This window comes from Anomaloglossus baeobatrachus, chromosome 6 (genome assembly GCF_048569485.1).
Source record: "Anomaloglossus baeobatrachus isolate aAnoBae1 chromosome 6, aAnoBae1.hap1, whole genome shotgun sequence".
Lineage (NCBI taxonomy): Eukaryota > Metazoa > Chordata > Amphibia > Anura > Aromobatidae > Anomaloglossus > Anomaloglossus baeobatrachus.
The window spans coordinates 19,682,819-19,706,589 of NC_134358.1; the positions used below are offsets into that span (position 1 = coordinate 19,682,819).

The 23,771-nt window shown below is 44.7% G+C and overlaps 1 protein-coding gene across 4 annotated transcripts in view; it reads right to left on the minus strand.

The window, feature by feature from the left end:
• The window catches only part of ADGRB1 (adhesion G protein-coupled receptor B1), a 719,771-nt gene that overhangs the window by 155,998 nt on the left and 540,002 nt on the right, over positions 1-23,771 (minus strand). For all 4 annotated transcript variants that reach the window (XM_075352815.1, XM_075352814.1, XM_075352813.1 and 1 more), the window contains exon 18: positions 3,173-3,299. In XM_075352815.1, coding sequence (XP_075208930.1) covers positions 3,173-3,299 — 127 coding nt within the window. The remainder of the gene's footprint in view (positions 1-3,172; positions 3,300-23,771) is intronic.

Consider the following 23,771-nt stretch of genomic DNA (forward strand, 5'->3'; position numbering starts at 1 on the left):
TACACAAACACTTGGTAACTACACACAACAACATCTATATATATAACAAAAATCATACATGAACTACACAATACGTAAATTCTAGAATACCCGATGCGTAGAATCGGGCCACCTTCTAGTAGTACAATATTCTTCCTGCCAACATTTTTCTGCCATGTCCTAACTAGCGTCATGGTTTTCATTCATAACGGCCCCATGACAAGTATTACTGTCAAAATGACGGAAAGCGCTACAGAGCTCCTGACAGCCCCGTTATACTGAGAGTCAATAGGATCCGTCAATGGACGCATCAGATGTGTCATACTTGGAAGCCGCGGCCCTGGGAGAAGCCATGGCACCATGTGGCGGCACAAATGGGTCTACACCTCCTGATAACAGCGGTATAGAGACCCAATGAGCTACCGCAGGGCCCAGCGCACGGCCTCGTCCCCGACCCACCTAGATCACCACGACCAGTTACACCAGCGCCCATCATCCAGCGCTGCATTATTACAACACACGTATTATGGCTGTATATAGCGCTAAGATGATGGAAATCACAGTCTATGTGGCCGCTGCCCCGCCAAATAACGGCAGGTCTATACTGAGGACATTTACTATTGGACTCCGCATGGTCTGTGGCATTTACTATTGAACACTGTATTATGGAGGTAAATAAGACGGTGCCTTTAGGTTTGGCACCATATGGCGGCACACAGTGTCGGCAGCTCAAAATCTACTAGGCCTATCCTGAAGGCGATTAATAATAATAATAATACATATTAATCAACCAATCACTATTTTATGGGGAGGTAATAACGCTAAGACTTCAACAATCCGGACCATTTCCCAACAGGCCTATTCCACATTCCATGATCAGAGCCATCCATTGGAAAAAACTTGGACATGAAGATTCTTGGACTTGGGAAAAGGTCCAAAACATGCAGTATTAGGAAAAATCAAAACGGATATAACCCGCACATGGGACTCGGAGGTGTGAATGGAGCCGAAGTTATAGCAGCAAAAAATGAGGATTAGAAGTTGTAAAAATAATAGAAATAATAATAACTACTGAGCCAATCACCCAGAAGTCTGCACACTGATCTATAGCAATAATAATAATAATAATATTACATGAAACAATATTATGACGACGCCAACCAACCTGGCCATATCCAAAAAGTTAGTATTAATAGTAATACAAAAAACAGACCTAGTAATAACTATATTAATTATTAATAAACAGATGTCAATATTTCAGCCTACTAAGCTCCTTTATAATACGTGTTGTAATAATAATAATAATAATAGTAATATTATTATTTTTATGATCCAGTTGGTTGGAATGTTTTTTTTTTATTATTATTATTATTACTATTGCCCAGTTGCTTGAAATATTTATATCATTATTATTATGACTACTACTTTAATATTACTACTAACTTTAAGGAAATGGCCTAGTTTGTCTACTTCACTCATAGCAGCCACTGAATGTAAATTTACATTATTATTATTATTATTATTATTAATGATAATAATAATAATGTAGATTTACATCCAGTGGCTGCTATGAGTGAAGGAGTAGACAAACTACTACAACTACTACAATGTAGTAGTAATCATAATGATATAAATATTTCAACCAACTGGGCCATAATAATAATAATAATAATAATAATAATAATAATAATAATATATTATTATTAATATTATAACATTTCAACCAACTGGACCATAAAAAAATAATAATAATAATAATAATAAAAAATAACAAATTATCCAACCAACTGTGCCATAATAATAATTATAATAATAATCATAATCATAATATAAATATCCCAACCAACTGGACCATAACAATAATAATAATAAAAAAAAAAATAAAATAATAATAATAATAATAATAATAATAATATACATATGCCAACCAACTGGATAATAATAATAATAATAATAACAACAAATATTCCAACCAACTGGACCATAACAATAATAATAATAATAATAATAATAATAATAATAATACAAAATATATGCCTAATATACATTCAGTGGCTATTTGATGTGAAGGAACAATTTCCTAAAATGTAGTAGTGATGAGGATAATAATAATAATAATAATAATAATAATAATAATAATAATAATAATAATCAGAAATATATTTTAATATTCCAAGCAACTATGACATTTCTAATAGTAGATAGCAGTCATAATATTAATAATGATAGCAATGTAATATACATACATTGGCTATTTTATGACAAGGGCCAACCAACTAGGCCACTGCATAGCCATCCATACAGCTCACACAACAATACTACTGATATAATGCACTGATATAAAACTAGGACATTTCCTAATATTAGCTGTAGTAACGCTGAAAATACTACTACTATTAATAATGTATCCAGTCACTTTTCTCCAGACATTTTTAGCCCAATCCACGCATCATTTGCATCTCAGTTCTCCAGATAAATAATGACAAATAACCATTTTTCAGTGACATGTAAATCAGAATAAAATGACAATCCAATGTAAATTGCGAGCAATGAATATATTTTCCACAATAACAATGCGCGGTGCTTTACAGTTCAGATTGTAGCAGCAACAAATCAATTTTGTTTGCAGCCTGGCAGGAGAGTCTGTTGAAGAGCGGAGAGGCGGGGGATGGAGGCGGTGGCACACTAGTGGCATTCAATGATTCTTTTTTTTTTTTTTTTCTGGTAATATTAAGTTTTCGGTACACATCGGATTTTGCGCCCCCACACCTCCACAACCCCACAGCAGAGCCTGTCCACCTGGTGCACCGCACGGCTCAGCAGCCTCCATGGCTTTCCTGCCTTGCTGTGTTATCAATAATATTATTAGAAATAACGTAAACACAGGAAGATACAATGTATCAATGGGGGACGAACATTCTAAGACGCTTAACTCTTTCATGGCGGCGGAAGCTGCTGCAGCAACAACACTTAAGAGGGTCCCTGACCCTGTTGCAAGGTTAAACGAGGTAATTTGTTTTTCTGCTCAGCCAATAAAGGTAGCATTCTTACAATATGGCTGCATGGGGGGGGTCTTTAGTATATTTTTTCCTTTTTTTTTTCATTTATAGACACCGACGTATCTAAGAGCATCAGCCCTGAAAGAGACGAGAGCTAGTGTGAGCGAACACTACATGTTTATAGAGGGACTTACCATGTCTGAACTGAGCTGGGATAAAATGGCGAAGCTTGATAAGCGATCACAGGAGCATTTAGTATGGAATGAATCCACGGGGACCGTTCGACAGCCTTTCAAGGACCAGGCACCGAGATTAGAGGATCTATAATGGGGGAGAGAGAAGAGATAGAAAAAAAAAGATGGGAAAGAGATGTACCAGCAACAATGATAAATAAAGGGATGCAGAGGGGTGGGGGTGTCATCTAGCGGGAACCAAATCAACATCATCTGCCGCTATATTTAGACCTATAGAGGGTGCAAGCAAGGAGAAAAGACACAGATATTAGTGTGAAAATAACAAAGAGATCACGTACCGGGCTGTAATGGATGCTATTGGGGGGTTGGATCACGGTGAAGTATATAAAACACACACGGTGGGATACTGGAGAGAGGAGGAGGATGGCGGATGTGTATGGGGGGTCGTGGGATTATATGGAAGTGATGGGAGCTGGGAGTAGTAGGGGGTAAAATGAGTGAAATCTAACGGGGAAGATGCTGGCTGGGAAAGAAGTGATGGGGGTGGGGAGAGGGTGCATGCAAATCCATCAGAATGGTGCTGTCTGGATGTGCAAGAGGATGGCTGGAGCCGAAGATGGAGGCAGGGGGAGCTGCGACTGACAGAGCAGAGACACAGGAGCTGGCGGAGAAGTTTGAGATGTGGGGGGGGGGGGGAAGGGATGAAAAAATAGGTCGCGGGATGTCAGGAAGATTAGAGGAAATGTATCAAATACACCCATGGAATAAAGCAATGCACCACTAATTATACAGATATTAAGGAGCAGTTTTTAGTTGGGGGGGGGGGTCTGTGATCCACTTTGTTGCTTTTTATATATTGTAGTGTCTGTTGTAATGTGACAGGATCCATCAAATAGATGTACATGGGGGTAATACATAAAAATAGTGGGGGACAGGGAAGACCCCCAGACTATCGGCTGGAGTTTAGTTTGAAAATCACTTAATGAAACTCTTACAATTGGTGATAACTGTTTAATCGTTGGGACCCCCACCTATTACTAGTACAAGAGGACCCCAATAGCCAACGGGAGCGGATAGAACGCAGGTTACACTCCATTCCAATTCTTTTAAAGAGATATTCCGCTCTACAGAAATGCTCAACGACCCACTAAAGAACAGATTCAACCTCAGGGACCCCCATTAATTGCCAGTAATTCTCCACCAACTGCAGAACTTTTGCAAAAAGGAGTTAAATGGAGCACAGGGTGCGCATTCACCCTGCTCCGGTCCAGTCCAAGGCACTGACGTATAGCAGAGCAATAACTATCGGGGGCCCAATGGTCTAACAATGATCAGCTTTCCAGGTAATCATTTCTGGCATGGACTATCCCTTTAAGATTAAAACTCAACAAAAAGTCGCACTTGTCGAAATTAGACATTAATAAATTTTAATGAACAAAAAAATATCGACATTAAAAATCAAAAATAAATATCGCCTGCCGTAACATTAACTGTGAAGACCAGAGCGGGGCGGGATGTGCGGTCTCCGTCACACTCATATAATCACTGCTATTAGGAGAGGGAAAAACATTTACAGTGGATCTGTCCCCACATCCCATAATACACACAGCATACAGTATTCATTACATCTCCTAGACCTGGGGAGGCTGGTGTCCTTACTCTGAAAAATCCATGTCACATTGACGGAAAATATTTCTAATATGAGTATAGAGAGAGACAGATTTTGAGTCCAAGTGAATTTCAGTCTTCATCCACCCTGCCTGACAACTGCAGACTGTACTGAGCAGTGTAGGATCTCAGCAGGGAGGAGGGACACTGAGGAGCTGTCAATCAGGCTGGGAGGGAGGAGATTCAGCAGCAGGGAGGAGGGGCCCTGAGGAGCTGTCAATCAGGCTGGGAGGGAGGAGATTCAGCAGCAGGGAGGAGGGGCCCTGAGGAGCTGTCAATCAGGCTGGGAGGGAGGAGATTCAGCAGCAGGGAGGAAGGACACTGAGGAACTGTCAATTAGGCTGGGAGGGAGGAGATTCAGCAGCAGGGAGGAGGGGCACTGAGGAACTGTCAATCAGGCTGGGAGGGAGGAGATTCAGCAGCAGGGAGGAGGGACACTGAGGAACTGTCAATCAGACTGGGAGGGAGGAGATTCAGCAGCAGGGAGGAGGGACACTGAGGAGCTGTCAATCAGACTGGGAGGGAGGAGATTCAGCAGCAGGGAGGAGGGACACTGAGGAGCTGTCAATCAGGCTGGGAGGGAGGAGATTCAGCAGCAGGGAGGAGGGGCACTGAGGAGCTGTCAATCAGGCTGGGAGGGAAGAGATTCAGCAGCAGGGAGGAGGGACACTGAGGAACTGTCAATCAGGCTGGGAGGGAGGAGATTCAGCAGCAGGGAGGAGGGACACTGAGGAACTGTCAATCAGGCTGGGAGGGAGGAGATTCAGCAGCAGGGAGGAGGGGCACTGAGGAACTGTCAATCAGGCTGGGAGGGAGGAGATTCAGCAGCAGGGAAGAGGGGCACTGAGGAGCTGTCAATCAGGCTGGGAGGGAGGAGATTCAGCAGCAGGGAGGAGGGACACTGAGGAGATATCAATCAGGCTGGGTGGGAGTAGCTTCAGTAGCAGGGAGGAGGGGCATTGATGAGTTGTCAATCAGGCTTGGTGGGTGGAGATTCAGCAGCAGAGAGAAGGGTCACTGAGGAACCATGAGTTAGGTTAGGTGGATGGAGATTGAGAATACATTTTTAAAAAGGATTATACAGCTATTTTAGCAAAGATTGTTCTAAGTACACCAGCCTCATTATGTCTAAAAAAAAAAAATGTAATAATGTATCCATTTTGTATTATGGAATTTGGTGACATATATATTCTATATCAAGGAGGACAAATCTTAATGCCTGTCACAACAGAAATGTAAATTGATCCATGTAAACTATGACTGATGCATATGGATAGTTAAAGGGGTTTTCCTAAAATCACAAGTTACTGGTATCCACTATCCTTAAAATAATGGATCACTTTATGTTCACTATGCGTTCTTACCACTGGGACGCCCAGAATTTCCAAAAATGGAGCCCCTGCGGAGCTATATGCAGCAGAGGTCCACAAGTTCAACATCAGCTCCACTGATTGTTTATGGGACTGATGGAGAAAGTGGAGCACAACACTCAACGCTTTCCATCTGAGGTACTCATGGAAATCCCATAGTGGTCGTCCCACAGTCTCATAGTGGTCAGATCCCTAACGATCCATTCATTCCTATTTGCTGGTTTATTTTATTGGGGGGGGGGGATTAACCCATTAATATAGTATTTTTAAAGTCTTTAATTACCTTTTCCATGGTACTGAAGTTTGAGGAGGGAGAACTCTTGCGAGAATTGTGACCAATGGCCACTTAAAGGGAATCTGTCAGCGGGAATTTACCCTCAGACTATTTATATGCGTATGTAGCTCTTTCAAAGACAAGTCCAGCAATACCTTTATATGTCCAGTCCGTTCCTCCATTACTGAGAAATCAGTGTTTCAACTAATATGTAAATGAGGCTTAAGAGCTATGGGAGATCCGAAGCCTCCGTCACTACAGCTCTATTACCCGCCCAGAACCGCCTCCTTCTGGGTGACTGACAGTCTCTCTGCTATGTGACTTCAAGAATAAGAGCCGTCAGTCAAGAAGGAGGCGGCGCAGGTCGAGGAATAGAGCTGGAGTGACAGAGGCTTCAGATCTACAAATAGTTCTTCAGTCTCATTTGCATATCAATTCCAACCCTGATTTCTTAGTAATGGAGAACTGGCCATGTAAAAGTATTACTGGACTTACAAGGAAATACATGGGCCAGCCATGTAAAGGTATTACTGGACTTGTCTTTGAAAGAGCTACATGGGCATATAAGAGGGGATGTAGAATCTTGACAGATTCCTTTAAATTGTAAATGCACTTTGAAACTTTGAGTATATCAGTTGTACAGGTGAATACAAGAAACCTTGTAACACATCTTATCAGGGAGATCTGCTTCTTTCTCCACTTATGAGACACTTCTCCCCTCCCCTTATACTTCCTGAGCTCACTCTGAAAAAAAAAGTTCAACATTCTCTTGCCTAAAATTAGAAGAAGAAGAAGGGACGTTCCATGTGATGTCCGGTTACACCTCCTATTATACTCTATCGGGAAAGGAAAGTGGAGGAGGAGTGAAGTGCAGAGTGAGAAAAAAAAAATCAGGAAGATCCTTCTGAGCTTTCTAACAAGTATTTTATCTCATCCAAGAGCTGGATTCACACCTACACTGCTCAGTACTGTGTATAATTTCCTCCAAGCTGATGCTGCTTTTCTCAATGTGCTAAGGAATAATGATGGTTGGACTCGGACTGTAAAAGTCTGGATCTCAGCGGTTTCAAACGTACCCGAGTGCCAGACCCGGGCCCGGAATTTTCAGGGAATTCTGGCTGAAGATCCAGATATGGCACTCAGGTAATACAAACAAAGGAAAAAATAAAGAAATAAATAATAATGCAAGCACTGCTATACTTACCAAGTGGAACATGCCGCCCACCTCCTTCCTTCCGCATTGCCGGTGGATGCAGGTAAGGAGATGTTCGTCTTTCCTGCGGTATCACACACAGCGATGTGTGATGCCGCAGAAACGAGGAACAACAAGCGGCATGCACCACCAACGATATTATGAAAAGGAGCGACGTGTCAACGATCAACGATTTTTGACATTTTTGCGATTGTTGATCGTCGCTCCTTGGTGTCACACGTTGCGATGTCGCTAACGATGCCGGATGTGCGTCACTAACAACGTGACCCCGACGATATATCGTTGCGATGTCGCAGCGTGTAAAGCACCCTTAACCTGAGTGATGTCACCACTGATTGCTCGGCTCAGTCTCTGCCTGAAATACATAGCGGGTGTTCCATGATTGTGCATTGTAACTTCAGATGTAGCAGAACTGAATCATCGTGGGACCTCGTGTAGATTATGTCGGACCTTTAGGGGTGTTTTGGGGGTTAATAAAGTGGTGAAAGAGGGTGTTATATATTATATATATATATATATATATCAGTATATATATATATTTTATACCAAATAAAGGATTTTTTCAGTGTTTGTGTTTATTTACTTTCACTTAGAAGGGGGTGTCATAGATGCCTCCTATTACTAATCTGGGGCTTAGTGGCAGCTGTGAGATGCCATTAACCCCCTTATTACTGCGATTGCCACTGCACCAGGGCAATCAGGAAAAGGTGGGTAAAGTGCCGGGACAATGTTGGGCGGCTGCAGGCTGCTATTTTTAGGTTGGGGGGCCCAGTAGCCAAGGGTCTCCACAGCCTGAGAATACCAGCTCCCAGCTGTTGGGCTTCATAGTGGCTGGGTATCAAAATTGGGGGGGGGGGGGGGCACATGCTGTTTTTTTTAATTATTTATTTTTATATTTTTTTTTCTAAAAAGCCACATGCGGTTCCTTTTAGTTTGATACTCAGCCAAGAGAAGAGCATGGCTGGGGGCTGCAGCCTGTAGCTGTAGGCTTTATCTGTGCTGGGTATCAGAATATGGGGGGGAGCAAATATTGCATTCATTTATTTTTATACCACGATAGATGCACCCAGCATCTGTGATTGGTTGCAGTCAGCTGCCATTCAGGGTGTGGGCGTGTCTGACTGCAACCAATCACAGACATTATATGCATATGAAGGTAATTGGCAGCCCCAAAAGTGAACGAGCGGCCGCGGAAGCAGTTACAGCCATGCCGGAGCCTCGATAAGTACAGGTCGCCTGCTCCTATCCCCCTATCCCTTCTACCACCATTTTTAATTGCCGGATTCTGGCCCCATTGACTTATCCGGGTACCGGCGTCTGGCTAGGTACCTGGGCTCAATTCCGGGCTGATAACCAGAATTGATCCCAGTTATCTGCGAGTCTGCCCATCACTACTAAGGAATAAAGAGCAGGAATCCCTCTTGTCTGTGTGTGCTGTGTATGGGAGACATCATAGCACTTAGTGTCTACCCACCAGCTCAGAGTAAAGTGCAAATTAAGAAACAGGCTCCGATTTTACAATTTATTGAAGTCACGTTACATTTTATTTTTTGTGGTATTCACTGATATTTTTTGCCACCAAATTCTTTAAAATAGTGCATGAGGTTCAAAAAATTGGCGCAATATCAAAAAGTACTTTGTCAAAAATCACTGGTACATCTTAGGCTGGCCCCTTGTCTTTGATGCGGACTCAGGAGCTGAGCCCGCATCTTTCCCGCAGATGATGACTGTGTTAATCAGGAACTTGTGAAATGCAGCCGTCAATCTGTGACATTAGCATTGACAGTATGGTTGGGGGAGGGGAACTGTTCTAACCGCCCATTGTTGACCTCGAGGCGTGATCACTGGACACCGATTGGTTGCTGTAACAGCTAGGGATCTGTTGTAAAAATAAAGAAAATAAGAATGAAGCAAGCGCTTCATACTTACCGAGGCTCCGGCACGGCGGTAACTGCTTCCATGGCTTCTCCTTCACTTCCTGGGTCGCTCATCATTGCTCATCCACGTGCACTGCTTTCCCCGATCATCGGTCATCCTGGCGTCTATGATTGGTTGCAGTCAGATGCGCCCCCAGCCTGTGTGACAGTGTCTGAATGCAATCAATCACAGGCGCTGTCTGCACGCGTAGGATCCCCTCGTATCATGATATCCAGCACAGATAAAGCATACGGCTACAGGCTTCAGACCCCAGCCGAGCACCTATCTTGGGTGTGTATCAAAATAGGAGGAACTGCATGCAGCTTTTCTTTTTAAATTATTGAAATAAATAATTTTAAAAAACAGCATGCGGTACCCCCCAATTTTGATACCCAGCCACCATGAAGACCAACAGCTGGGGTCTGGGATTCTCAGGCTGGGGAAGCTCATGCTTATTGGGCTACCCCCAGCCTAAAAATAGCAGTCTGCAGACACCCATGATTGTCGCATCTATTAGATGCGACAATTCCGACGCTTTACCCAACTCTTCTCGATTGCCCTGGTGCGATGGCAATTGGGGTAATGAGGGGTTAATAACAACCCACACTAAGCCCTAATTAAGCAATGGGACACCCCCGTTACTAATCTGTAAGTGAAAGTAAATAAACACAAACACCAAAAAAAGTGTATTTGAACTAAAATAACGAAAACACCCTCTTTCACCAATTTATTAACCCCCAAGACACCCCTGTAGGTCCGACGTAATCCACACGAGGTCCCACGACGATTCCAGCTCTGCTACATATCTGAAGTCACAACGAGCGATCATGGTACATGATCGAACGATGTGAGGTTGAGGCAGAGAATGAAAGAGCTGCGCAATCAGCGGTGACGTCACGCAGGTTATTTGCAGTCACAGCAGGAGGTTCGCAAGGTCCTCCCCCTGTGACCGCAGGTAACCTGACCTCAGCAAACTAAGGTGCACAGACCTGCATCTCCTGGTAGAAAACCGCATTTTTTTTCCCAAGAGATGCAGATTTGGTGCTGAAATTTTTACACCATAAACCTGCACTCAATCAACACCTCCTAGCAAAACACTGCACCAATACCACATCATACCGCATGCGGTTTTGATGCTTTTTTTTGCCAGGAAGTGTAGATTGGGTTGGATTTGCATCTCTTGGCTCAAAAAAAGTTGCATCCTCCTATTTTAATGCACAGCCAAGATAAACGCATGGCTGGGGGCTGCAGCCTGTAGCCATATGCTTTATCAGTGCTGAGTATCGTAATATGGGGAGACCCTACGACACATATATTTATTTATATAACATGATAGATGCACGTAGCGTCTGTGATTGGAAGCAGTCGGATGCAACCAATCACAGTCGCCAGTGGGCGGGGAATGCAGTGCATATGCAATAAATGTAATGCGTGGCCCCGGAAGTGAATGCGCCGTCTAGAAGCAGTTACAGCCACGATGGAGCTTCAGTAAGTATGGCCCGCTTGCTCCTATCCCTCTATCCTTTCTACCACCATTTTTAATCGCCAGATTCTGGTCCCCATAGACTGATTAAGGGGACAAGCATCTGGCCCGGAAGCGGATTTTAAAAACTGGATCACCAGGATCCACTGGTCCCGGTTATCTGTGAATCCGCCCATCACTTGTCATTATAGCAGTCCTATGAAAGCCTGCCTGTGGCTATATATAGCATAAGTGATCAGATGATCGCTAGTCATTTAAGAGTAGAAAAATACAAAATACCGAAAAAAATAAAAAATAAATGAATAAATTACATTTAACAAATATATACACATGGAGTTATTTCTTTTATAAAGAATATTTTTTTTTTTAACTAAATACACAAAGTATCGAAAAGCACAAAAATGGAAAATCAACACGTCAAGAAAGGGTTAACATGTTTTTTAAAAAAAATTGCAACTTTGTTAAAAAATGAATTAACCAGAAATCTTCACCTTTCTCCAGGCATCACAGGAGTGAGCCAAAAAATGCAACATTTGGTAAAAATCACATTAATGAATCTAAAACAACTGGACAAGCAAAGTTATGGGGGAAAAAGTCTGAAAAGGAATGGCTCACAGGGTTTTTGCTGTCCTATCTGAGAGCAGCATGATGTAGGGGCAGAGGTCCTGATTCCAAAGGTTTCACTTACTGCAGTTTTGCTACAATCCCTGTTTTCTCTGATGGAGATCTAGCTTTTTGCGAAAGCTGTGCTGTGTATAACTTACACACACCACTGATTGACAGCATTCTGTGTGCACTGTGCATAGGCAGAAAGATGCCAAATTAGTGGTGGGGTCGGGGTTACAGTGACATGCAAAGGTTTCGGCCCCCTTGCTCAAAATGACTGTTATTGTGAACAGTTAAGCACATTGAAGATGAAATGATCTGTAAAAGGCATAAAGTTACAGATGACACATTGCTTTTGTATTTTAGGCAAAATAAGTTTTTTTATTTTCATCTTTTAAATTTTAAAATTAACAAAAAAGGAAAATAGGCTGATGCAAAAATTTGAGCACCCTGCATTGTTACTACCTAGTAGCACCCCCTTTGGCAAGTATCACAGCTTGTAAATGCTTTTTTGCAGCAGCCAAGAGTCTTTCACTTCTTGTTTGAGGGATTTTCATCCATTCTTCCTTGGAGACATCTTCCAGTTCTGTGAGATTCCTGGCTCGTCTTGCATACACTGCTCTTCCTTTAAGACTTCTTCCAGTTCTGTGAGATACCTGGCTCGTCTTGCATGCATTCCTCTTCCTTGGAGACAACCTCCGGGTCTGTGAGATTCCTGGCTCGTCTTGCATGCATTCCTCTTCCTTGGAGACAACTTCCGGGTCTGTGAGATTCCTGGCTCGTCTTGCATGCACTGCTCTTCCTTTAAGACTTCTTCCAGTTCTGTGAGATTCCTGGCTCGTCTTGCATGCATTCCTCTTCCTTGGAGACAACTTCCGGGTCTGTGAGATTCCTGGCTCGTCTTGCATGCACTGCTCTTCCTTTAAGACGTCTTCCAGTTCTGTGAGATACCTGGCTCATCTTGCATGCATTCCTCTTCCTTGGAGATAACTTCTGGGTCTGTGAGATTCCTGGCTCGTCTTGCATGCATTCCTCTTCCTTGGAGACAACTTCCGGGTCTGTGAGATTCCTGGCTCGTCTTGCATGCATTCCTCTTCCTTGGAGACAACTTCCGGGTCTGTGAGATTCCTGGCTCGTCTTGCATGCACTGCTCTTCCTTTAAGACGTCTTCCAGTTCTGTAAGATTCCTGGCTCGTCTTGCATGCACTGCTCTTTTGAGGTCTAGCCGCAGATTTTCAATGATGTTCAGAACAGGGGACTGTGAGGGCTATTGTAAAACACTCAGCTAGTGCCAGTGACGGGGACTGGATGACAGGATCGGGATACCTAGGATGACTCTCAAACTGAGGACCATGCGCTGTCCCTTAGCTCAGAGGTTCGCTTGATGATAGTGAGGTCTGAGTCGCCAGCGTGACCCTAGCTCCTGTCCAAGCCCTGATGTAACTTCCCTCCCCCTTCTCCACCCGAGGGGGTGAACCAGGACCGTAATCACAAAAAAAAACTGGTACACACAGCAATCAAACCCAAAGGAGTGACAATACGTGCACAAGGGAAAATAACATAAAAGGGAGGAACTACACAGACAACCGGGAAACCTCCACTCCAGACAATAAGCACACCACAGACTTCTGCAGTCAGCACCAAGACTGCAGCCAACACAGCAACTTGCAGAGGGGGCTTCACCAGCTCCTTCCACCTCCAGGTCAAGCATCCAAATGAGATCAGAGAATAACTGGCACTTTCTAGCAGTGAATACAGACATTAACCCTCTCCTCCCCAAAGGAAAACATATAAACTGTAGGGTCTCAAGGCAAAGAAACTCTGGCCCAGAACCTGTCACTAGTCTCTACAACAGAGAGACGACAATGACAGCGCCTTCTGGGGTCGCCTATTGTGGATATTGACGTGTGTTTAGGATCATTGTCCATTTTCAGAAGCCAACTTCTTTTTCCTCTTTTTTTTCTCCTCTTTTCAACTTCAGCTTTTTTTTTACAGCTGTGTTATGTTTGCATCAAGAATTTCTTAAAATTTCATTGAATCCATTGTTTTCATGCAATTGGCTGCATCACAACCCCAAATCATGATTGATCCACCCCCATGCTTAATAGTTGGCGAGATATTCTTTTCCTGAAATTCTGTCCTTTTTCCTCCTCACATACCTGTCATCATTGTGGCCAAAAAATTCTATTTTAACCTCATCAGTCCACAGGACTTGTTTCTAAAATGCATCAGGGTTGGTTAGATGTTCTTTTGCAGACTTCTGATGCTGAATTTTATGGTGAGGAGGCAGGAGAGTTTTCTTCTGATGACTTTCCCATGAAGGCCATATTTGTGCAGGTGTCTCTGAACAGTAGAACAATGAACCACAACTCCAGAGAGTTGAATCTTCCTGAAGGTCTTTTGCAGTCAGGCAGGGGTTCTGACTGCCTCTCCAGCAATCCTACCAGCAGCTCTCACAGAAATGTTGCTTGCTCTTCCAGACCTTCTCTTGACCTCCACTGTTCCTGGTAACGGCCATTTCTTATTTACATTTTGAACTGAGGAAATTACAACTTGAAAACGCTTTGCTATCTTTTTATAGCCTTCTCCTGCTTTGTGGGCCTGCACCATTTTCATTTTCAGAGTGCTAGGCAGCTGCTCAGAAGAACCCATGGCTGTTGATTTTTGTCACAAGGTTAGAGGAGGCTGGGTTTTTATAAAGCTGTGAAATTTGCATCACCCGACCTTTCCTAACGATGATAGTGAATAAGCCAAAACCCTAACAGGATAATTAGGGTCTGAAGCCTTGTTCAAAGTTATCTGAGCACACAAATCTCCAAGGGTGCCCAAACTTTTGCATTGGCCCATTTTCCTTTTTGTAATTTTTTTAAATTTGTTTTGCCTAAAATACAAAGGAAATGTGTCATATGTAAGTTTATGGCTTTTAGACAGCATTTTATCTTCAACTTGATTAAATATTCACAATAACAGTCATTTTGACCCAGGGTGCACAAACTTATGCATGCCACTGTATTTCTTCTCTCTTTACATATCCGGATATTTCTATATATTGTATGATCTGTATATACATTTGCTCCTCTCTGCTTACATTATATTCTATATGTTGCGCTATTCTTGTCCTGAGTGGTATACGCCGTATACATCTCCAGTCTATGAGGGCGGAGGCTTTTGTGGTTTCTTCTTCTGCAGAGCCCCCTCGGTGTCGGACCCCCGCCGTACACGGTACAATACAGAGAGCGGGGCCAGGAGTCTACCACTAATGAGCACAATATTTCCAATTAGCGTCCTCCACCTCCATAATCACTGAGCAAACACATGAAAGCCGCACAAACACGGCACAAATAATGAATCCTGCCGGAGCCAGCGGGGGCCACGTCCATGATTACTACACACAAGGGTTAAAGGAGTATCTGCCACCGCTAATTCACCCCCTGATGTGCGCAATGTGTCAGACAGTACCGCCATGTAATTATCAGAGCCGCGTGTACGCGGAATATTATCCGCGCCTCTACGGCCTCGTTCACACACAGCTTCACACGGCCTCATTATAATCTGATGACCGGGTGCTGCCATGCTTCTGCCCCTACCACGTGCGATACTCCCTGCTGAGATGTCCTATTTCAGCCCATCAGGAATGATACTGTGCAGGTGCATCCAATCCTATCATGTGTGATACTGTATACTAATCTAATGTATCTAAACCTGCACAGGACACAGATTCATAGACAAACCTATCATGACTGATATTGTATCAGTGTATCTAAGCCTTTCCTATGTGGTAGTTTTTGTTACTGGTGTATCTAAACCTTTTATATGTGATGCTGTCTTCCTTTATGGTGTATCTAAACCTTCATATGTGCTTATTACTGATGTGTCAGAGCCTCTTATGTATGATACTGTTTGTTGCAGGTGTATCCCAGCCTATCAAATGGGATACTGTCTTTGTTGTTCGTGTATCTCAGCCTATCTTGTGTGATAATGTCTGTTGCTGGTGTATCTCAGCCTATCCTGCATGGTGTAGCTGAGCCTATCCTATGTGGTACTATCTTTGTTGCTGGTGTATCTAAGCCTATCATGTGTGATACTGTCTGTTGCTGGTGTATTTCAACCTAACTTGTGTTGTACCGTCTGTTGCTGATGTATCTCAGCCTATTCTTTGTGATACTGTGTTTCTTGATGGTGTATCTCAGCCTATCCGGTGTGGTACCGTCTTGTGTATCTCAGCCTATGCTGTGTGGTACCATCTTGTTTATCTCAGCGTATCCTGTGTGGTACCATCTTGTATATCTTAACGTACCCTGTGTGGTACTGTCTTGTGTATCTCAGCCTATCCTGTGTGATACCATATTGTGTATCTCATCCTATCCTGTGTGGTACCATCTTGTGCATCTCAGCGTATCCTGTGTGGTACTGTCTTGTGTATCTCATCCTATCCTGCGTGGTACCATCTTGTGTATCTCAGCGTATCCTGTGTGGTACCATCTTGTGTATCTCAGCCTATCCTGTGTGGTACCATCTTGTGCATCTCAGCCTATCCTGTGTGGTACTGTCTTGTGTATCTCAGCCTATCCTGTGTGGTACCATCTTGTGTATCTCAGCCTATCCTGTGTGGTACCATCTTGTGTATCTCAGCCTATCCTGTGTGGTATTGTCTTGTGTATCTCAGCCTATACTGTGTGGTATTGTCTTGTGTATTTCAGCCTATCCTATCTGGTACCGTCTTGTGTATCTCAGCCTATCCTGTGTGGTACCATCTTGTGTATCTCAGCCTATCCTGTGTGGTACTATCTTGTGTATCTCAGCCTATCCTGTGTGGTACTGTCTTGTGTATCTCAGCCTATCCTGTGTGGTACCATCTTGTGTATCTCAGCCTATCATGTGTGGTACCATCTTGTGTATCTCAGCCTATCCTGTGTGGTACTGTCTTGTGTATCTCAGCCTATCTTGTGTGGTACTGTCTTGTGTATCTCAGCCTATTATGCGTGGTACTGTCTTGTGTATCTCAGCCTATCCTGTGTGGTACCGTCTTGTGCATCTCAGCCTATCCTGTGTGGTACCATCTTGTGCATCTCAGCCTATCCTGTGTGGTACCGTCTTGTGTATCTCAGCCTATCCTGTGTGGTATTGTCTTGTGTATCTCAGCCTATCCTGTGTGGTATTGTCTTGTGTATGTCAGCCTATCCTATCTGGTACCGTCTTGTGTATCTCAGCCTATCCTGTGTGGTACCATCTTGTGTATCTCAGCCTATCCTGTGTGGTACCATCTTGTGCATCTCAGCCTATCCTGTGTGGTACTGTCTTGTGTATCTCAGCCTATCCTGTGTGGTACCATCTTGTGCATCTCAGCCTATCCTGTGTGGTACTGTCTTGTGTATCTCAGCCTATCCTGTGTGGTACCATCTTGTGTATCTCAGCCTATCCTGTGTGGTACTGTCCTGTGTATCTAAGCCTATCATGTGTGATACTGTCTGTTGCTGGTGTATTTCAACCTAACTTGTGTTGTACCGTCTGTTGCTGATGTATCTCAGCCTATTCTTTGTGAGACTGTGTTTCTTGATGGTGTATCTCAGCCTATCCGGTGTGGTACCGTCTTGTGTATCTCAGCCTATGCTGTGTGGTACCATCTTGTTTATCTCAGCGTATCCTGTGTGGTACCATCTTGTATATCTTAACGTACCCTGTGTGGTACTGTCTTGTGTATCTCAGCCTATCCTGTGTGATACCATATTGTGTATCTCATCCTATCCTGTGTGGTACCATCTTGTGCATCTCAGCGTATCCTGTGTGGTACTGTCTTGTGTATCTCATCCTATCCTGCGTGGTACCATCTTGTGTATCTCAGCGTATCCTGTGTGGTACCATCTTGTGTATCTCAGCCTATCCTGTGTGGTACCATCTTGTGCATCTCAGCCTATCCTGTGTGGTACTGTCTTGTGTATCTCAGCCTATCCTGTGTGGTACCATCTTGTGTATCTCAGCCTATCCTGTGTGGTACCATCTTGTGTATCTCAGCCTATCCTGTGTGGTATTGTCTTGTGTATCTCAGCCTATACTGTGTGGTATTGTCTTGTGTATTTCAGCCTATCCTATCTGGTACCGTCTTGTGTATCTCAGCCTATCCTGTGTGGTACCATCTTGTGTATCTCAGCCTATCCTGTGTGGTACTATCTTGTGTATCTCAGCCTATCCTGTGTGGTACTGTCTTGTGTATCTCAGCCTATCCTGTGTGGTACCATCTTGTGTATCTCAGCCTATCATGTGTGGTACCATCTTGTGTATCTCAGCCTATCCTGTGTGGTACTGTCTTGTGTATCTCAGCCTATCTTGTGTGGTACTGTCTTGTGTATCTCAGCCTATTATGCGTGGTACTGTCTTGTGTATCTCAGCCTATCCTGTGTGGTACCGTCTTGTGCATCTCAGCCTATCCTGTGTGGTACCATCTTGTGCATCTCAGCCTATCCTGTGTGGTACCGTCTTGTGTATCTCAGCCTATCCTGTGTGGTATTGTCTTGTGTATCTCAGCCTATCCTGTGTGGTATTGTCTTGTGTATGTCAGCCTATCCTATCTGGTACCGTCTTGTGTATCTCAGCCTATCCTGTGTGGTACCATCTTGTGTATCTCAGCCTATCCTGTGTGGTACCATCTTGTGCATCTCAGCCTATCCTGTGTGGTACTGTCTTGTGTATCTCAGCCTATCCTGTGTGGTACCATCTTGTGCATCTCAGCCTATCCTGTGTGGTACTGTCTTGTGTATCTCAGCCTATCCTGTGTGGTACCATCTTGTGTATCTCAGCCTATCCTGTGTGGTACTGTCCTGTGTATCTAAGCCTATCATGTGTGATACTGTCTGTTGCTGGTGTATTTCAACCTAACTTGTGTTGTACCGTCTGTTGCTGATGTATCTCAGCCTATTCTTTGTGAGACTGTGTTTCTTGATGGTGTATCTCAGCCTATCCGGTGTGGTACCGTCTTGTGTATCTCAGCCTATGCTGTGTGGTACCATCTTGTTTATCTCAGCGTATCCTGTGTGGTACCATCTTGTATATCTTAACGTACCCTGTGTGGTACTGTCTTGTGTATCTCAGCCTATCCTGTGTGATACCATATTGTGTATCTCATCCTATCCTGTGTGGTACCATCTTGTGCATCTCAGCGTATCCTGTGTGGTACTGTCTTGTGTATCTCATCCTATCCTGCGTGGTACCATCTTGTGTATCTCAGCGTATCCTGTGTGGTACCATCTTGTGCATCTCAGCCTATCCTGTGTGGTACTATCTTGTGTATCTCAGCCTATCCTGTGTGGTACCGTCTTGTGTATCTCAGCCTATCCTGTGTGGTACCGTCTTGTGTATCTCAGCCTATCCTGTGTGGTACCATCTTGTGTATCTCAGCCTATCCTGTGTGGTATTGTCTTGTGTATCTCAGCCTATTCTGTGTGGTATTGTCTTGTGTATTTCAGCCTATCCTGTGTGGTATTGTCTTGTGTATTTCAGCCTATCCTATCTGGTACCGTCTTGTGTATCTCAGCCTATCCTGTGTGGTACCATCTTGTGTATCTCAGCCTATCCTGTGTGGTACTATCTTGTGTATCTCAGCCTATCCTGTGTGGTACTGTCTTGTGTATCTCAGCCTATCCTGTGTGGTACTGTCTTGTGTATCTCAGCCTATCCTGTGTGGTACCATCTTGTGTATCGCAGCCTATCCTGTGTGGTACCATCTTGTGTATCTCAGCCTATCCTGTGTGGTACTGTCTTGTGTATCTCAGCCTATCTTGTGTGGTACTGTCTTGTGTATCTCAGCCTATTATGCGTGGTACTGTCTTGTGTATCTCAGCCTATCCTGTGTGGTACCGTCTTGTGCATCTCAGCCTATCCTGTGTGGTATTGTCTTGTGTATTTCAGCCTATCCTATCTGGTACCGTCTTGTGTATCTCAGCCTATCCTGTGTGGTACCATCTTGTGTATCTCAGCCTATCCTGTGTGGTACCATCTTGTGCATCTCAGCCTATCCTGTGTGGTACTGTCTTGTGTATCTCAGCCTATCCTGTGTGGTACCATCTTGTGTATCACAGCCTATCCTGTGTGGTACCATCTTGTGCATCTCAGCCTATCCTGTGTGGTACTGTCTTGTGTATCTCAGAGTATCCTGTGTGGTACCATCTTGTGTATCTCAGACTATCCTGTGTGGTACTGTCCTGTGTATCTGAGCCTATCCTGTGTGGTACTGTCTTGTGTATCTCAGCCTATCCTGTGTGATACCATATTGTGTATTTCAGCCTATCCTGTGAGGTATTGTCCTGTGTATCTCAGCCTTTCCTGTGTGGTACGTCTTGTGTATCTCAGCCTATCCTGTGTGGTACCGTCTTGTGCATCTCAGCCTATCCTGTGTGGTACCATCTTGTGTATCTCAGCCTATCCTGTGTGGTACCGTCTTGTGTATCTCAGCCTTTCCTGTGTGGTACCGTCTTGTGTATCTCAGCCTATCCTGTGTGGTACCGTCTTGTGTATCTCAGCCTATCCTGTGTGGTACCGTCTTGTGTATCTCAGCCTATCCTGTGTGGTACCGTCTTGTGCATCTCAGCCTTTCCTGTGTGGTACTGTCTTGTGTATCTCAGCCTTTCCTGTGTGGTACCGTCTTGTGTATCTCAGCCTATCCTGTGTGGTACCGTCTTGTGCATCTCAGCCTATCCTGTGTGGTACCGTCTTGTACATCTCAGCCTATCCTGTGTGGTACCGTCTTGTGTATCTCAGCCTTTCCTGTGTGGTACTGTCTTGTGTATCTCAGCCTATCCTGTGTGGTACCGTCTTGTGTATCTCAGCCTATCCTGTGTGGTACCGTCTTCTGTATCTCAGCCTTTCCTGTGTGGTACGTCTTGTGCATCTCAGCCTTTCCTGTGTGGTACCGTCTTGTGTATCTCAGCCTTTCCTGTGTGGTACCGTCTTGTGTATCTCAGCCTTTCTTGTGTGGTATGTCTTGTGTATCTCAGCCTTTCCTGTGTGGTACCGTCTTGTGTATCTCAGCCTTTCCTGTGTGGTACGTCTTGTGTATCTCAGCCTTTCCTGTGTGGTACCGTCTTGTGTATCTCAGCCTTTCCTGTGTGGTACCGTCTTGTGTATCTCAGCCTTTCCTGTGTGGTACCGTCTTGTGTATCTCAGCCTATCCTGTGTGGTACCGTCTTGTGTATCTCAGCCTATCCTGTGTGGTACCATCTTGTGTATCGCAGCCTATCCTGTGTGGTACTGTCTTGTGTATCTCAGCCTTTCCTGTGTGGTACCGTCTTGTGTATCTCAGCCTTTCCTGTGTGGTACCGTCTTGTGTATCTCAGCCTTTCCTGTGTGGTACCGTCTTGTGTATCTCAGCCTTTCCTGTGTGGTACCGTCTTGTGTATCTCAGCCTTTCCTGTGTGGTACCGTCTTGTGTATCTCAGCCTATCCTGTGTGGTACCGTCTTGTGTATCTCAGCCTATCCTGTGTGGTACCATCTTGTGTATCGCAGCCTATCCTGTGTGGTACTGTCTTGTGTATCTCAGCCTTTCCTGTGTGGTACCGTCTTGTGTATCTCAGCCTTTCCTGTGTGGTACCGTCTTGTGTATCTCAGCCTTTCCTGTGTGGTACCGTCTTGTGTATCTCAGCCTTTCCTGTGTGGTACCGTCTTGTGTATCTCAGCCTATCCGGAGTGCTGCGATGGCTCGTACTGGTAATATTCAGTACATTGGAGCACATTATTGCGGTGCTTGGATGCACTGGGAGCAGTGGATACGTGTCTCAGCAGTAGCAGCGTCCAGATGACCCGCCATCCGCAGGAGGGGAGCCGCGGCTGCAGAATGCTAAGTGGCTGCCCTCTGTATTGTGAGGCCGTCAGTGCAGCGCCTCCTCTTTACAGCAGAAGCGTTATGCGCGGCTCTAACCTAATATTCTGCTTTTATTACACTGCGGCTGAGTGCGAGCGCTGATCTGCTGTGCAGGAGCCGCCGCGGGGTACAGGAGAACCCCGAACACTGGCATCATCTCATACAGCAGAGTCCGGGGGGGAAGTGATCCCCCAAAACTCAGGCACTAACGCAATGTACAGAGTCACAGCTCATTACTCAAGAGTCTCCACTAATGTCACCGACTGGGAAAGAAAACTGTGCGAGGGCAGCGCTGCTGTAAAAAGGACTCTGCTGACCCTGCCCTCTAATACTGAGATTACTCTGCTGACCCTGCCCTCAAATAAGTAGATGACTCTGCTGATCCTGTCCTCAAATAAGGAGATGACTCTGCTGACCCTGCCCTCTAATAAGGAGATGACTCTGCTGACCCTGTCCTCAAATAAGGAGATGACTCTGCTGATCCTGTCCTCAAATAAGGAGATGACTCTGCTGATCCTGTCCTCAAATAAGGAGATGACTCTGCTGACCCTGCCCTCTAATAAGGAGATGACTCTGCTGACCCTGTCCTCAAATAAGGAGATGACTCTGCTGACCCTGCCCTCTAATAAGGAGATGACTCTGCTGACCCTGCCCTCAAATAAATAGATGACTCTGCTGATCCTGTCCTCAAATAAGGAGATGACTCTGCTGACCCTGCCCTCTAATAAGGAGATGACTCTGCTGACCCTGCCCTCAAATAAGTAGATGACTCTGCTGATCCTGTCCTCAAATAAGGAGATGACTCTGCTGACCCTGCCCTCTAATGATAATGAGATGACTCTGCTGGCCCTGCCCTCTAATGATAATGAGATGACTCTGCTGACCTTGCCCAGTAATAATGAGATGACTCTGCTGGCCCTGCCCTCTAATGATAATGAGATGACTCTGCTGGCCCTGCCCTCTAATGATAATGAGATGACTCTGCTGGCCCTGCCCTCTAATGATAATGAGATGACTCTGCTGACTTTGCCCAGTAATAATGAGATGACTCTGCTGACCCTACCCAGTAATTATGAGATGACTCTGCTGACCCTGCCCAGTAATTATGAGATGACTCTGCTGACTCTGTCACAGTCTACACAACAAATTTAAAATAGAATTGAAGAAAACAGAAGCTATGCCCCATAATGATCAACCTCTGAGACTGAGGCGTAGCTTCAGCTTTCAGCAGGACAACGACCCTGAACATCCTGCAGAGCCACAATGGAGGGTGGAGATCAGAGCATATCCCTGTGTGTGATCGGCCCAGTCACAGTCCAGACCCAAATCCACCGAGAATCTGTGACAAGACGGGAAAATCACCGATCACAGACGCCTGCATGCAATATCACTGACCGAGAAGAGGAAAATGTCACCTCTAGATGAGCAAAGCTGGAGAGACAGACCCCAAAAGACTGAGAAAGGTGGTCCTGCAAAGTGCTGACTCCAGGGGGCTGAATACTAATGCAAGACAGAGAAAGGTGGTCCTACAAAGTGCTGACTCCAGGGGGCTGAACACTAATGTAAGACAGAGAAAGGTGGTCCTACAAAGTGCTGACTCCAGGGGGACTGAATACAAATGCAAGACAGAGAAAGGTGGTCCTGCAAAGTGCTGACTTTAGGGGGCTGAATACAAATGCAAGACAGAGAAAGGAGGTCCTACAAAGTGCTGACTCCAAGGGGCTGAATACAACTGCAAGACAGAGAAACAAGGTCCTACAAAGTGCTGACTCCAGGGGGCTGAATACTAATGCAAGACAGAGAAAGGTGGCCCTACAAAGTGCCGACTCCGGGGGGGTGAATACTAATGCAAGACAGAGAAAGGTGATCTTACAAATTGTTGACTCCGGGGGCTGAATACAACTGCAAGACAGAGAGAGGTCGCCCTACAAACTACTGACTCCGGGGGCTGAACACTAATGTAAGACAGAGAAAGATGGTCTTACAAAGTACTGACTCTAGGGGGACTGAATACAAATGCAAGAGAGACAAAGGTGGTCCTACAAAGTGCTGACTCCGGGGGGCTGAATACTAATGCAAGACAGAGAAAGGTGGTCTTACAATATGCTGACTCAGGGGGATGAATAGTAATGTAAGACAGAAACTTGGTCCTACAAAGTGCGGACTCAGGGGACTAAATACTAATGCAGAGAAAGGTGGTCCTGCAAAGTGGTGATT